At 37.8% G+C, this 16,942-nt stretch overlaps 1 protein-coding gene across 2 annotated transcripts; it reads right to left on the reverse strand.

Annotated features, from left to right (window-relative positions):
* Positions 1-1,417: 1,417 nt before the first annotated feature.
* LOC119780588 lies at positions 1,418-16,708 on the reverse strand. 2 transcript variants are annotated; one of them, XM_038280670.1, is made up of 4 exons: positions 16,637-16,708; positions 16,316-16,373; positions 6,236-6,367; positions 1,418-3,828 (listed from the first exon to the last, which is right to left on the reverse strand). In XM_038280670.1, the coding sequence occupies exons 2-4, from the start codon at positions 16,324-16,326 to the stop codon at positions 2,223-2,225; spliced, it is 1,749 nt and encodes a 582-aa protein (XP_038136598.1). In that variant the 5' UTR covers positions 16,327-16,373; positions 16,637-16,708; the 3' UTR covers positions 1,418-2,222. The 2 variants fall into 2 exon arrangements, with proteins under 2 accessions (XP_038136598.1, XP_038136599.1); XM_038280671.1 differs by lacking the exons at positions 1,418-3,828; positions 6,236-6,367 and adding an exon at positions 6,722-9,898 and having other exon boundaries at positions 16,637-16,691.
* Positions 16,709-16,942: the final 234 nt, after the last annotated feature.

Consider the following 16,942-nt stretch of genomic DNA (forward strand, 5'->3'; position numbering starts at 1 on the left):
TCCCATCCCGCTCCCATTCAGAATGACTCCCGCTCCTGCACCACTCCCATTCTTGTTGTCATCAAGATTTCTGCCAATACATTGAATCTGAATGTCTTTTGAGCGCGGGTGAAAAACTCAGAGCGGAAGCACTGTTGGTTTTTGGGTCGTGTAGTTTTTTTGACTCGCATTATAGTGTAGGCTTCAAGGAAAAAAAATACAAAATGGCGGCGCCAGAACTGGATTTGTTTTCTTTCTATTTTATTTAATTTTTTGGCATCGATCCTAGTTTTTTTTAGTTACTATTGGTTTGCTCCCGCTCCCGTCTGCTCCCGTTAATGTTTAATCCTGTACCGTCCCAATAACATGATCATTACTAATACTGACTCCCATCCCACGGGAATCCCGTGATCCGTGGGATTCCCGAAAAAATGTCAGTCTCTACCATAGGTCTGGGATTTTGAGTTTTCCTAGCAGCTGTCCCTAGACCTGCACAGCTCTGGACTTTGATCTCTGTTGTTTTTCCAGGTATCCTTTGGAGCCACTCCTTCAGTGTGGGGGTTACTGCCCCCATTGCTCCGATGACCACGAGCACTACAGTTACCTTCACCTTCCAGGTCCTTTCTAGTTCTTCCCTGAGCTTTTGGTATTTCTCCAATTTCTCATGATAAATTTTCCTTATCTGTAAATCATTTGGGATGGCCACCTCAATCACTACAAATGTCATCAATAATCAATGACCTCATGGGACTGAGACCTCCACTGTCTTTGCACCCATTAATCTAAAGCTGATCTTAGTTAGCTTAGGATCAGACAGCCCTGGCCTCAAACCCCTTTATGTGATACAATAAATTAATCAATTACTAGTGTTGACAGAAAACTGAAATAATCTATATAAATGGTGCAGTAATGGCAGAAATACCCAGAAATACGAAAGGGCAACAAGATAGAAATACATTTTGCTTATTATTTTTTTTACTAATGATATCAATATCAATACGTAAAATAACTCAACAGTATGGAGTTTATTGATTGCAGGTATTATAAGCAGTGAAAGGAGCCAGTTGAGGTGGCTTGGGATTCTGTAACCGGATGCCTCCTGGTCACCTCCCTCAGGAGGTGTTCCAGGCCTTTCCTAATGGGAGGAGGCCTGGTGGAAGGCCCAGGACACGCTGGAGGGACTATGTCTCTGAGCTGTCCTGGTGTCGCCTTGGGGTCCCCCAGAGCAGCTGGAGGAGGTGTGTGGATCGGGAAGTCTGGGCATCTCTGCTTAGACTGCTGCCTCCGTGACTCGGCCCCGGATTAAGCGGAAGAAAATGGATGGATGGATTATTACTTTTTTATATTTTCTAAACCAGGGCTGAATAAAATAACAGATATAAGTTATTTTGAGTTTTCATGAGTTGCATCTTCGTGGAGGAACAGAAGACATTAGTGCTTGATTCAGGAATGTTTATTTCAGTTACTGGATTGAACAGAAAAATACATCATTATCCATTAAAATAATCATCATCTGTTGTTTATGTGCAGACGGGCTGGATTGCTGCATAGATACCATCTGCCCCTTAGTCTACTTTGGAACAAGCTAGCTGCACATGTTTTACTCCTTTACTCCCCGTTAGTTAAAGGGTTTTACAACAGAGACGAAAAGGTATTTTACCTCTAATCTTACAAAAAACCCTAATTCTCTCTACGCTTTAATAAAACAACACATATCATAGACATTTATACTCTTAAAATAACCTCCACCATAAATCATGGCTATATGTTTATAGTAACATTTAAGGTGATAAATACAAGTTTAACTCTTCCGTTTAACCTGCTCCTGTTCTGCACTGTTTCCCAGCTGGTTACCAGGTCCTACTAATCTATGAAGCTTGCTCCATAGAATACTAATGCTAATGTCAACCTTTGCCAGGAAAGGGGCCATTTCTCACACAGCTAGGATGTGGCTCCGTCTTCAACCTACTATTCCTATTGGTGCAGAATCCTTTCATGTTGATATTAGCATCATAACTAGAAGTAAATATTTCTTTCTTTTGGACCAAACTAAATTTATGAGACAATTATGCATTAACCCTTTTTTTAAAGAATAATTTTGTTGAAAAAGTTGTTGATTTGACCTTTAATCAACCTAAAAATCTTCTTTATTTTTTTTCTGTGATTTATTTTTAAGTAAATCATATAATTTTACATTTTATAAAGCTTTTATTTTTCATGCACTTGACTTCACTTTTTCATGTTCACAGATAGGTCTCAGTTGGTAAATCTGAATGATGACCGTATTGTTGCATCTTAGGGTGATTCTCATGCTGGTATAGTAAGGCTGCTTGGCTTCCTTCGTCAACATTCGTTTTTATTTTCTCCAGCTTCTCTGCTTTATCTTTCATTCCAATTTCTCTCATCTTCTCAATCAGGAAGTCCAGGTGGACCAGGGTAGCTGCTGAATCAACTTTGAGGGCAATCTTTTCCAGCCTAGTGATGTGTTTGTAGGACTCTTCCAGCAGCTGAGACTTCTCTGCTGTCAGATTTTTCATTTTAGTTTCCAGACTTTCTAAATAACTAGAGTTGTTCTCTTTTTCGGTTTTACTCTTTTCATAGTTTTGCTTCATTTCTTTCGCAGTAGTTTGAACTTTTCTTGTCTTGGTCACATATCTCCAGTTCTCTTTCACGTGATCAGATTTGGGACACTTCCCAGTGCAGACGATGCAGTGACCGTCTTTGATGACTTCACATAAGGCAGGTATTGGTGCCCAATTGCATCCAGGATAATGACAGTTTTCCTCACAGCGTTTGCAACACATAGCTGCATCATGAAGGATATCTTTCATCCACTTATCATTTTTGATATATTCTTTGACTTTGTAGGACTCTTCTACTTCAAAAGAAAAATGTTCATTCTTTTCCATCTCTTCTTTATGTTTCATCAGGTTATGTTGGATTTGTCTGATCTGGTTCTGCTTTTCTTCAGCTTCAATGAATCTTTGCTGCAGGTTTTGGATGCAGGCTGTCAGTTTAATGCGTTCATTGATAACATCAACAGTTGTCTTCAGTTTTTGAGGCTGAGATTTTTCCAGAAAAGCAGTGAACTCTTTCAGTCCTTTCTCTGTTACCTTATAGGCTCCTTCCAGGTATTCTTCTTCTTCTGTACGGTCTTCGCTCTGGCAGTTATTAAACAGGAAGTAGACAGACTTGTTCTTCTCATTTTTGGCACATTTAATGGTGGAAACTTCAAGAGTTTGAAGAACATTCTTTGGTGTTCTTCCCTTTGAGTGGGTGATCAGAGTTATTATGTTGTCTTCAATGTTTTTCCCAAACAAAGACATGACTGAATTCAAGATGTACATCAGTCTGTCACTCAATCGATTATCACTCGCCTTCATCACCAGACCCACTGCATGAAGTTCTTCAATGCCTCCTGACCGAAACAAGTCCAATAAACGCCTAGTGATGCTGTCATCATATTCTATCCCTCCGATGCCTCCAAATCCTGGAGTATCGATGATGGTCAGAGAGTAGGGGATCACTCTACCTTCAAAGCCAAATACTTCATACACAGTCACTTCAGAGGTTTCCTGGTCCGTCTTCTCCACAATCTGGAACCAGACATTATTCTGGAACTTCACCCCAATGGTGAAGTTGACCAGGGCATTGATCAAGTTGGATTTTCCTGCTCCTGTTTCTCCGACCAGTAAAATAGTTTTATTTCTTTTGAGACCCGTATTTTCACCAATAGTAACTCTGGTCAATGTAGAAGAATTTTCTTTTTTTGCTTTCAGTTGGTAAACAGATGGATTTCCCTTTCGGATCAGTGTACTTTTAGATCTCAACTGGGCCAGTGCAGATTTCCTAAAAAAAGAACAGACTTACTGAAAGCCATCTTTGAACTGATATACATATTTCCTCTTTTTAAAATATTAAATTAACAGAATCACTATTACTAAAGCTCACACCAATGAAACCCTGACTACATGTGGTTACCTGTAGGAGTCCCTGTGAGTTAAACAGCAGTTTGGATGGAATTATTATTATATCAATTGATCTTGAACACATTGGTATGAGTGACAAAAAGAACCATAAAACCACTATGTTGGAATTATTATTTATAAGATACTTAATGTTTGTTCTTATGATGTATAATGTGTGACATATTACTGTTCCAGAGAGGTGTTGCACAAGCAGTACAGGTCAACTATCAGAAAGTATTGCTCAAGCTTAACGAAACCAAGTTCTCGTACCATTTGACCGCAAGACATTTAAATGCAAATTGACCTGTTCACTGAGGCTGCAAATTGAATTGTATTTCTTATTTCCTATTCCTTTAGTGCAACCTCAGCTTGTGTAACTAGGGAACCCCTCTCTGACTTTAATAAATAGCGAGGAGAAAGACCGGCAGAGTGGGTTGGAGATTTGTAAACTCCGCAGTCTCTTCCTACTCTCCTCACGAGTAAAACTAAATTAATGGTCTCTGTGCCTTCTTTCTTTCCCTGTATGCATGTATGGTGTTTTAGGTGCTTAGACCTGACACCACTATTAACATAAAATGTAAACAGCATTACCTACAGAGTGAACTTTGCATTTTTTCATTGGTGATAACAGGCTTAAAATAAATGAAGTAAAAAGAGAACAGAACCACATATTTATCCTTTACGCTATGGAGAAATTTTGTCTATAGTTTATTATTCATTTTACATTGGCAATGATTGAACTCATTCATCTTTATAAAAGATAATTTTCACACTAGCTTTAGCTGCAGCTTCTGCAGTCTCTTGCCAAGTCAAAACAATAAAATAGATTTAACAGGCATACAGTACATCCAAATATACTCCACCAAAAACCATTTACATGATTTGTACATAATTTAAATAAAATGCTTGAAATTATTAGAAAACAGTAGTTTGGTAAACTTGGTTAACTTGCAAATCAAAAGTCTATTGAATATTGAGCAGTTGGATTGGCCGTTATCCAGCTCTACTGTAGGACAATAGCTAGTTGTGAAGGTTACGCTGTCCTAAAAAGTCGATCATCGACTTCTGTCCTAGGGTGTCCTGGTGACACGTGCACTTATGGACAACCATGTGTTCGAACATGGTGTTGGTTATGGACAAACTGTGATTAGCAGAGAAATCCAATAACAGAACACAGCTCAGGTTGAGCTCCAACGATCAGCCCTGTCCAGTTCTTACTGTTGCTGACCATGTGGGCACTGAAGTCCCCCAGTAGAAAAATGGAGTCCCATGTTGGGGCATCATCTAGTTCCCCTCCCAAGCACTCCAAGAAGGCTGGGTACTCTGCACCAAAGATGGGCCCATAGGCCTAAACAACAGTGAAAGACCTGTCCCCAACCCGAAGGCGTAGGTACGTAACCCTCTCATTCACCAGGGTGCACTCCAACACGACTGAGAAGGGGAGCAATGAGCAGGCCACCTCAGCTTGCTGCTTCTCCCAGCTGCAACACCAGAGAAGTGGAGCGTCCAGCCTCTTTCCAGGAGATTGGATCCCCAACCCAACCTGCGTGTATAGGTGAGCTAGTACCTCTCAACTTCCCGCACAAGCTCAGTCTGCTCCCCCCCCAGCGAGGTGATGTTCCACATCTCTACAGCTAGAGGCTGCCTGCACAAACTGGGTTGTTGAGGCACCCCTCTTCGAGCGCCACCCAGTTCTCTCTACTCCTGACCCCTATGGATCCCTCTGTGGGTGGTGGGTCCACAGGAGGGTGGGCCAACAGCAGCTGTTCAGGCTCTGTTCGGGCCCCATGGGCAAAGGCCTGGTTACCAGGCGCTCGCATGCGGGCCCAAACTCCAGGCCTGTCTCCAGGGTGGGGCCCCGGCTGCGCCATACTGGGCGACATCTCGGTCCTTGGTTTGACTCTTTCCCTAAGGATCTTCTGAATATCTAACTAAATAACATATTTACCACCCCTACTTGGGTGGGCAATACATGTATTGAAGTTCCTCAACACAACTACTCTTAGAGACATGTCAAAAATAATTCTCAGAAATGATTAAAAAATAGCCAAAACTCAACCATTACAACTTGTATTCAAGACGTTGTCAGCAACCATATCTAAGACCGAGTATAGATCAAATAAACCTAAGACTGTATTATACACATATGGTAGCTTACAAGAAAGCCTCCATTTTGACCATTGGAGTGATAACAATTGTTAGCAGGACTCGTTAGAGCATCTGGAATCTTTTCATATATGTAAGAAACTTTATATCGAAGGAAATGAGCGCAAATACCTCTTACATACCTCTCTGATGGTTCACAGGGAGAGGAGGGTGCTGTGGTCAGTATGGTTCGAGGAAGAGGAGCAGGTGTTATGGTCTCTGATGTAGAAGATGAAGGTGGACACTCAGATCCACTAACATTGCTTGGAGAATGACTGGAACATAGGACACAGGGATAAAGACCATCTTCTATTCCGTCTGGGATTTAGACTCAGTTTTTTTTGTCATGCTTTATTGAAAATCCACCAGCTTGAATTTTTATTTGTTAAAAAAACATATGGAATGAAAACATCCTAGAATACTGCTGCCAAACAAAACCAGCGCATTAATGATTGATCAGATTATTGAAGGTGAAGATAGAAAATTGTTAATGGTTTGATCCATCTGCCTATTGTCAATGACTTTCTTATCATTGTGCGGACTAAGAGTGATCAAGGTCCAACATAGAACAAAAAGAAAGAACCCTAATTTTTCTCAGAATGAAGTTTAAAAGGCCCTAAAGCGAAAACAAATGGTACCGCTGAAGATATTATTACAAATGCTGGTTATCTGATAATAGCAAAAAAGCTGTTTGACCCGACTTCATAGAAAGTACCTCCTGTTCTTGCTCTTGCATTAAAGACTTACAATTCAAAATAGATTACAACAGATATTTAAAAATGAAATGTCCGAGATATTTTTCTTTAAACCTGAGTTTTTCTTGTTCACACTGACAGTAGCGCTAAGAACCATGGTACCAGCATAGAACCCATCACTGATTCCAGTTAAACAAAGATCCAATAAACACACAAACAGTAATATGGTGTCATTCATCAAACATTTTATCACCAGAAGGCCAAAGATTTGATACAAAACCGTTACAAAATAGATATTGTTGCTGGATATTTCTAATGTAAAACTCTGTATAGTGTGTATAATTATATTAAAGTCCATTTAATGACATGATCACTTATCATAAAGTAAAAAAAAAAACCCAACATATTAAAGGAATAAACATTTAGTTACACAAAGACCGTTTCCTATATAAGAAATACAAAATAATGTAGTAAAGTCAAATCTACAAAAGTCAAAATCTCATTTCAACTAATTATAGCTAAACAAAATATTTACATTTTTGAAAAGCTAGTAAGTGGATATTAGCTCTTCTCATTTTATCATATTATTTTTGTGATGTTTGTTGAGACAATAAAAAATGTAACAATATAATATATCCATAAATTCAGAAGACAATTTTTGGCAATATATTGCATTAGTTTTTTAGACAGAGGATAGCAGATGCAACAAGTAGATCAATAAACTGTTGGATTTGAATGAGTATTTCTAATGCTGCCATTGGAACTAAGAATTGAAAAATGGTAAAACCACCTTTAATCAGACAATCATTGATATTATAAATCTTAATTTCTTTATTAAATAAATGGTTTCCCAGTTACCCATATTCACTTATATTAGTTTTTTTTTAGATTTTCTATTGTTGGTTTTAATTTTAAGACTGGAGAGGGGGGTAGTGTGTAGCACTCTTGCCTTCCACCAAGAAGCTGTGTTTGATTTCTGCATTTTGCATGTTCTCCCCTTGCAGGACTGGGTTTTCTCAGGGTACTCTGGCTTCCTCCCACTGTCAAAAACTCTTATAGTTATGTAAATTGGCATGTCTAAAATGCCCTTAGGGGTTAGGGTGTGGTTGCATTGCTCTGTGTCTTTGTGTATCTCTGTGTTGCCCCACTATATACTGGTGACCTGTCCAGGGTGTTCCCTGCCTTTAACCAAGACTGGTGGAGATAGCTTCCAGCCCCACTGGGACCCTGATGGATAGACAAGACGCCATGGGCAGATGGTGGTAATTATGTTTGCTCTAATATTTTCTTCTGTATTATGGCATATTATATTTCAAAGTTACAGACATATTAAAAAGATAAAAAGATACAATTTTGTAAAATGATGACTATTGTATTAAACAATCATTAAACCCTTTTACCTTTATGATGAGATGATATACAAAAATCTTATATAAAGTGGAACCTTTCTAGAGGTAATTCAACTGATGAAGCTCTCTTGTCTGACCTGTCATTGATGTGATTTGACCGTCAGTTCTTTCCTGGTTTTACTCTGCTCCAATTGTTTTTGACCACATGTACTCTAGTGCTAATTTGGTTCCAGCATCCATTCGGCTTCTTATCTCCTCCAGTATCCCAGCTTTCTTTGTGTCTCCTGTTTCCTTCAGCTTTTCGATCAAGAAATCCATGTGAACAAAAGTTGAGACGGAATCCGCTTTGAGGGCGATATCCTCCAGTTTCATGACATGTTGGTAAGACTCAAGGACAAGCTGGACCTTTTCTGCTTTCAGTTCATCTATTTGCTTGTAAAAACGATTTAAGGTAGCATCCCTTGTTGTGGGGTCAACTTTCTCTCCCAGCATCTTTTTCTTAACTTCTATGGTCTTCTTTACCTTTTTGGTTTTTGTTACATATCTCCATCTTTCCTTCACATGAGCCGATGCAGGACATTTCCGAGAGCAGACAGTGCAGTGGCCGTTTCTTATGACCTCACAGCGTTGAGGATTGCGGCTTAATGTACAGCCAGGATAATGGCAGTTCTCTTCACAGATGGTGCACACCATTGCTTTCTCGAACAAATTACGGCTAAAAAAACCCTTACTTGCTAGAGGCTCTTTTTCTTTGTAGACAACATCAACATCTACAGTAACTGCGTGAGATTTATTAATTTCATCTTCTTGTTTTTTCAGAGCATCAAGAGTTTGTTTGAGTTCCTTTTCCTTCTGCTCACTTAACAGGATTCTCTCCTGCAGGTTCTGGATGCAGGAGGTCAGGCTGATGCGTTCGCTCAGGACATCCATGGTCGAAATCAGCCTTTGAGGACTTTTCCTTTCCAAGAAGTCTGTAAAGGCTTTCATTCCTTTCTTTGAAATTTCATCAGCTGCTTTAAGGAATTCCTCGTCTTCTGATCGGTCTTCAGCTTGGGAGTTATCAAAAAGGAAGTAAATTGGTTGATTCCTTTCGTTTTTTGCACATTTTATATGTGTAGCTTCAAGCGCTTGAAGAACATTCTTGGGTGTTCTTCCGTCAGAATGAGTAATGAGAGCCACAATGCTTTTCTCAAGGTTCTTCCCAAACAGAGACATGACTGAATTGAAGACGTATGACAGGCGATCATTCACTCGATTGTCCGTGGACTTAACCACCAGACCAACAGCGTGAATCTCATTGATCCCCTCATCAGATCGAAACAGGTCAAACAATCTTTGACTGACAATAATATCTTTTTCTATCCCTCTGGTGTCTCCAAATCCAGGCGTGTCAATGATGGTAAGAGAGAAAGGAAGAGTTTGATCTTCAAACCCAAAAATCTCATAGACAACTACATCTGATGTTTGACTCTCAGTCTGGTCCCTCCTCTCATCTTTTACAATCTGAAACCAGAGTTCATCTTCATAATTCACTCCCATGGCGTGGTTGACCAGAGAGTTGATGATGGTAGACTTTCCTGCTCCTGTTTCACCCACCAGTAACACCGTTCTATTTGCCTTGTTCAGGTTTTTCTTTCCTAGGGTCATTTTAGTCAGAGGTCCGAAGTCCTCATTTTTTGTCTGTAGCTGGTAGACAGCTGGGGGTCCTGGTTCGATCAGGAGACTTTTAGAGATGATGTTCTTGAATTGAGATGAGATATACCTGTAGAAAGAATTTAAATTTTACTAGTTTAAATTCATTTCCCCCCAGGTCTTCTATTCATATTGGGAATAATGTAAAAGTTAAATGTATATACTCAGTTAAGTTTGATATTCTTTTTATATTCATTGTTGAATGATTCTTTCTTCTCTGCCATCTGACAGCAGATACCATCATCTCCTGCCATCATCATTCTGGATCTTTTGGGTACACATAATCCGGTATTTAAAATAGATTTCTCATATCCAGGGAAAATTCTCAAACATATAAAGGAATAAAGCTCTTCCAAAAACCTTCTTATTATAAATCTACTTTGTCTAGACATGAACATCTTGGTATTCATCCCCACCCACGTAAAATAAATTTTGAAACTAAACTGAAGTGTTCAAGACAAAACAGCTTGAATATCATAAAACATAATCCTCCAGCCCAAATAAATATAACTTTAACAACAAAAAAAAAAAAAAAAAAAAAAAAAAAAAAAAAAAATATATATATATATATATATATATATATATATATATATATATATATACATATACATATTTTTTTAAGGCAGTTAAAAACAAAAACTTGAATCGAACTATTTTGCCTAACTGTAAATTTAGCAGACTTTAATTTAGCTTCTAATGTAATTTTATTGTTTAACGTATTGTCTGCGGTTGTAGTCATTCTACATGCGGACACCCGGGAGGAAAAGGTAGAACTGTTATTACAATTTTTTTTTATTTTTGTATACACCTTTTTGATATGTGTGTGAGCAAGGAAGAACAAAACACTCTGAAAATAGGTGACACTCAGCTGGCACAGCTTTACAATATTCTTATTACCCGAAATACAAGATCTTTCTTTTATTTTACATGCATGGTATTAATGCCATCTACACTTAAAGATTACTTGAGCACATTTGTAGATTAAGGACCCATCATTACTAACATGTCATAGTTAAGCTTAATAAGTGTTCCAATATTATTGACCAGGTATGACTCATACTTACTGACTGGCATTGGTGAAACAATGGTGAAACAATGAAACAATAATTTTTGATCAGACATAATTGCCATTACCAACCACACTGACAATTAAAGACCTATCATCACTGATTAGTATAGTAGACTGAACAACTAACTGGGCATAAGTCACACTTAATAACCCATGAACACCGACTGGGCATTTTTAACAATTAAAAACCTCCCATTGACATTGCTGACAATTATTGAACCATCATTACTGACTGGACATTGGTTGACCATTAATCGCTGATGGTTACATAGTTGGTATAATCAGCCATTACTGACCTGACATTGTTGACCATGAATGACCCATTATTACTAACAGGCGATTGTCAACTATTAACACCTAATCAATGCAGAGCTGCACATAATGACCCATTGGTACTGGTCAGGTATAGCAAATAATGACCCATTACTACTAACTGGCATTGCTGACCCTTGATAAATCATCATTATAAATGTGATATCCTTAATCATTAACGACCTGTCATCATCATCAGAGCATGGTTGTCTTGTCTGCCTGGCCTGGCTGTGTGTTTCGTGGATGGGGCCCCCTGTGGAGCTGGTCAACAGTTGCCTTTCATAACTCTGCTTCTTTCTGTATTTGTGGTTCTGTCTCCTTAAACCCCAGTCGGCTTCGGCAGATGGCCGCTCACACTGAGCCTGGTTCTACTGGAGATTTCTTCCTGTTAAAAGGGAGTTTTTCCCCTCCACTATCGCTACAAGCATGCTTAGCGTGAGGGATTGCCTTTGAGTCAATAATCGATGCAATCATCTGGTGTGCCTTAGATAGAAAACTTCAAATCAATCTGACTGAATGTTCTGATTGAATTTTCTGTGTAAAGTGCCTTGAGATGACGTGTTTTGAAATGGTGCTATGTAAAAAAAACGAAATTCAAACTAAGTTAAATGAACTGAATTGAAAATAGTTGAAAATGAAAGACTCATCAACACTGACTGGCTATAGTTGACCATTATTAACCGGTGATTACTGATTGGGGATTGTTGACTAATAATGACCCATGATTACATACTGGCCAGTTATAGTTTAGAATCAGTAATGAAGCATTACTGAGCTGACAGTTTACCATTAATGACTCATTGTTACTTACTGAGCACAGTTAACCACTATTCACCCAGTATTACCTACTGGGCATAGTTGACTATTATGTCATTGTTATGCCATTGTTACTGACCAGGCGTAGTTGAGAATTAATGACCCATCATTACTGACCTGGTACTCTGACAAATAATGATTTTAAATGACTGGCTTTGCTTACCCTTAATAAACCTTCATTTTCAAACTAACATATTTGGTCTTTAATAACCCGAAATAATCATAAGAACATCATAGATTATTTTAAGTGAAAGAGCCACCACTACTGACCATAGTTCACCATTATTCACCTGTTATTACCGACTAATGATAGTTGACCAATAATGACTCCTTATTTCAGACTAAGTATATCAGATAAATATTGACTGATCATTACTGACTTGAATTGCTAAACCATCATTATTTATCTGACATACTTGAACACTAATTCCTGTTATTACCAACAAAAGATCAATGACATATAAAGACTCATCATTACTGCCTGTATATAGCTGACTATTAATGATCAATTATTACTGACAGATCAAAAGGGACCATTGATGGTTAATCATTACTAAATAAACATAATAGTTAAAGCTTAATCACCCTTTATTATTGATTTAACATAGTTGACTACTAATGAACCATATTTAATGATCCATTACTACTGACAAAGCGTTGTTGATTGATGATGGTCTATTGTTACCTTCAAGGCAGAATTCAGCATTAATGACTCACCATTATTGACAGGTATAGCTGACCAATAGGGACTCATCATTACTGATTGGAATTGGTAATCCTTGACAAACCCTCATTTTCGATCGGACATAGTTGACCATTTATGATCATTTCCCATCAAAGAGTGTTGATCCATCATTACTCACTAGGCATAGTTGATCATCATTGACCCCTCATTATAGACCAATGGTACCTGATCGTTAATAACCTACCTATATTGAGAAGCATAGCTGACAAAATCACTACCATTTTTACTGGCTTTACGTAGTTGAGCATTATTGTCCCATTTGGACTAACTGGACATGGTTGATCATTACATCCTGACCATTTATGGCCAATTATTGATGCCATCATTGAGCCTTGATTGCCCATGTACTGACTGGGCATAACTGAGCATTAGCATCCCGACTGTGCAATGTTTACATTATTACAGACTGGACATAGTTGACCATTAATGACCCATCATAACAGTAACGTTCAAGGTTATTGAACATTTTTAGATGGTATTTTTTTAAAGTGCAGACAAAGTTGTAAAAGTAACACCACACTCCTATATCAATTTAGAAAAATGCCATAAAAGTTGACAGTACCAGGAGACACTAATGGACACAGCCTGGTTTGGCAATAGGTGGAGCTGGTTAAACATGGCTGTGGTCAATGAAAGGGAAAGTGACAGTGACAGTTTGGTATGAATAATTAATACTAAGCACCTGAATTAAAACATTATGATGAAGAGGAGGTAATAAAATGCAAAACTGAAAAAAAGGTATGGATCAATGCTAGCTAGGTCCTAACTCGTCACAAAGAGCAGTGTTTTTGTAATTGTCGTAGTGGCAACAATTGGCATAGTGGCCATTTGCAGCCAACACATAGTATGAGTGTCCAAAAGTGCCAAAAAGGAAAACTATCAACTTATTTTTATTGGTTTGGTCCTACATCTCTATTACTATACAGTTTCAGGTAGGGCATTTCTTCTTGGGGAAACATGAGATGGAGTATCTGGCATTGGCCAGGTAGTTGGGGGGTCTCTACTGTGTTGTGGAGTGGGAGAGTGTGGTTCCCTCTCCAGTGGCAGGGTCACAGATTTTTTGAATAGTCAGGCAATGTTCCCTCATTTGACATTATAGAGGTAGTGATGTTATGTCTATATATGCGTCTTGGGGGGGATTAGACCATTTGTCTTGGAGATGGTGGCCCTCTTGCTAGAGTTTGTCAGGGGTAGGAGATTCAAGGGGTCGGGGCCTGGATTTATTGGGATGGCCAGACTGTTTTGCATTGTCTTGGCTAAACCATTGGAATTAATACGATCTGGGGTCATCAGGTTCTGGGCCAAATTTACTCAGGTTAATGTGCACAATCCCTGGTCTTGGCTGTTGGCTTGTGCAGTCTCCCTTTTCACATCATGGACTGAAAGGTATCACTTCCCCTGTCTAAAGACTGTTTTTGCCCCTCAGTGGTATCAGTAACAGGACCTGGAAGTATTCTGTGTTTGTCAAGAATTGAAAGTGTGCGGACAGCATACATTCATGTCATTACTTTACTGATAAAGTTATGAGCATAAATTTATTTGCGTGTTACTCCTGGAAGCTGCTTTGTAGTGCCTGGACCTCTGGTTCTGTGTGGTCTCTGCTGGCGGACATTGTGTCTTTCTGGACCTTCATAGCTGAATGTACCACTACTTTGCTGGCAGCTAGTGGAGCCTGCAGGCTCTTTACTGTAGCCCCCCTTGGGATTTGCTGGGGATTCCCCAAGGCACTCTTCTGCTCTTCTTTTGGGGGGTATTGCTATCCCTCTGTTGGCCCTCCTTGGGCACTCTTCAGGGGCCCATTGGAGGTCCAGGACTCTGATTTCCTCCACGTCCTCACAGTGATGACAGCTATTCTTTTTTTCTTTGTTTAGTCAATTCCATAAGTCGTGCAAATATAATTTTAACCTCCTAGAAGTCTCTGAATTTGTCCAGCCTTCTTAAAAAAAGGGGCATATTACCATGCTAAAGCCACTTTAGGGCTAATGCAATAACATGGGTGGCTCCTACATGTGGAGAGGTGGCATATTCCAAGTTGGAAAAAAAAGAAAAAATTGGAAACATCTAATATTTCATAACAACTAGGCAATAGTATACCATAGTTGAGTTGATAAGGTTTTAAAATGTAACATTTAGAACCTTTAACATCAAAGGGTTTGTAAATTTTTTTGCACATTGCTACAGTAAATACCTTTGGACATATACTGTAAGGTGTTTTCCATGAAATCCTTGTGCTAATGCAACTTTTGACATAATATTTAGCCTAGATAATGATAACAAAAAATATTAACATTTAAAACATACTTGAAACTGTCAAAGTAAAGAGGTTTTCTTAGGTCTTTAAGCTTTTTACCTATGTTTTACATAATGTAAAAAGGGCATTGACAATAGGTGTGTTTCTCATCTTAATGGTGCAGCCAGAATCAGTCAGTGTGTAAAATATTGCTTAACTCTAACATTGTGTAGATATTCTTTCAAGATTTTTGAAAGGAGAAATGAAAGTATTTTGAAGATTGCTTAAGAAACACCAGCAGTTACAGTTTAAAAATTGCTGCAGGCTGTTAGGAAAAGCAATGCAATTCTGAGTGTGCATTTTCTGCCTGAATGGAACGAAAGATGCTGTCTTTGGAAAGTCTTTATACAGCAACACAATATCACACTAAAGTGTGAAGGTGGAAACATCATGGTATAAGCTGTTTTCAGTTTAAAAACTGAACACGATCTGTTTTCAGAGTGAAAGTCCAGTTTCTAAGATAACATTCTCATCAGACATTGTTTATTAAATTTTAATAAACAATATCTACTGAGCTTTACTTTTAAAATATTTCATATTCTATTCTCTTAGGAATAGCAGAACTTATAGGTTAATAAAGAAACGTTCTCAGTTAGCAATAGAGTATATTGGTTTATGAACCCCATATGCCGTCCTGTTAAAAAGTTTGGATATATTATGCCGGATAAAAAGAAATTAAACAAATCTCCGTTTGATCCATTAGTATTATTGTTATAGTTTTTAATGTTTCTTAATGTGTTATTAGTTTTTTTTTCACAGATCTGATGCAGTTTAAAGGCACTCAATGTGTGATATCCTTCCAGCGACATATATAAAAAAGATGAAATCTAATCAAAAAAGTATCTTAAATGTAATGCACTAAATTATAAATTACTTCTTACTGTTAACAGCTTGCTAAACAATATTTCAACACAAGAATTTATTTATTTTTGTCTGAGAAACACACAGCAGTTCTTATCTTGTTCGGAATTAGTTCCTCCTAGTTTAATTTAAATGTTGCACAATTTTAAATTGTAAGTCTTGATATTTGATGTTCAGTTAATTTGTTTATTCCTTTGATGTTTTTTATTTCCTCTTGTTTAATCAAGTTTACTTCATATAAATGATCAGATTCAATTTAAATTTACAATTCATGCACATCACTAATGAAAGGCAACCAAATGCAGATGGTAAGGTATCTTTGGAAACCAGTTTAAAGCGAAAAATAGTTTAATGTTATTTATTTTATAAATAATTTATATTTTTTTATACTTACCTTCTATGCATGATGTTGAAGTTATGAGGTTTCACTGCTGTGAGATTGAAACGGGTTTCTAAAAACAAAAAGGAAGTAACAGTTTTATGTCTTTAATTTTTGTTTTTATGTTTGAAGGTGTAGTTAAAGTCATACACTAGAGTGCGCTGTATACTATTAGTATACAGAGTTACAATTGAAAAAAACTCAACTTTTTTGCAGCAATGCTATTTAATTGAAGGGATACTTTAACAAAGTAAACATGCGCACCAGTTTGACATCTCAGTTTATAATCTACAGTAAACAACAAATCCAGATAGTGATATGAGAAACTTTCCCTACCTGTGTTGTCAGTCTGCTTAATGCTCAGAGAGGCTGAGGAGGAGTGAAGAGAGGGAAGAATTTAGAGTTTATATTGTAAAGAGGAGGAGTAAACATTTGGTCACATGGTATAACGAAGGCTTTATTTCATTGCCTTCTAAGCGATGCTGCATCATTTTCTTTTTTCTTTCTCTCCTGGTCTGTTTGATGAAGACTTTCTTAAACTCTGTTGCTTCTAATTATGTTTACTCAGTATCTTATTACTCACTGTTTAAGTTTTTTAGGCAGTAAACTTGTGTGATTATCAATAAAATAAATAAACATATT

Source organism: Cyprinodon tularosa, unplaced genomic scaffold, assembly GCF_016077235.1.
Source record: "Cyprinodon tularosa strain WSP-4 unplaced genomic scaffold, ASM1607723v1 ctg162, whole genome shotgun sequence".
NCBI lineage: Eukaryota > Metazoa > Chordata > Actinopteri > Cyprinodontiformes > Cyprinodontidae > Cyprinodon > Cyprinodon tularosa.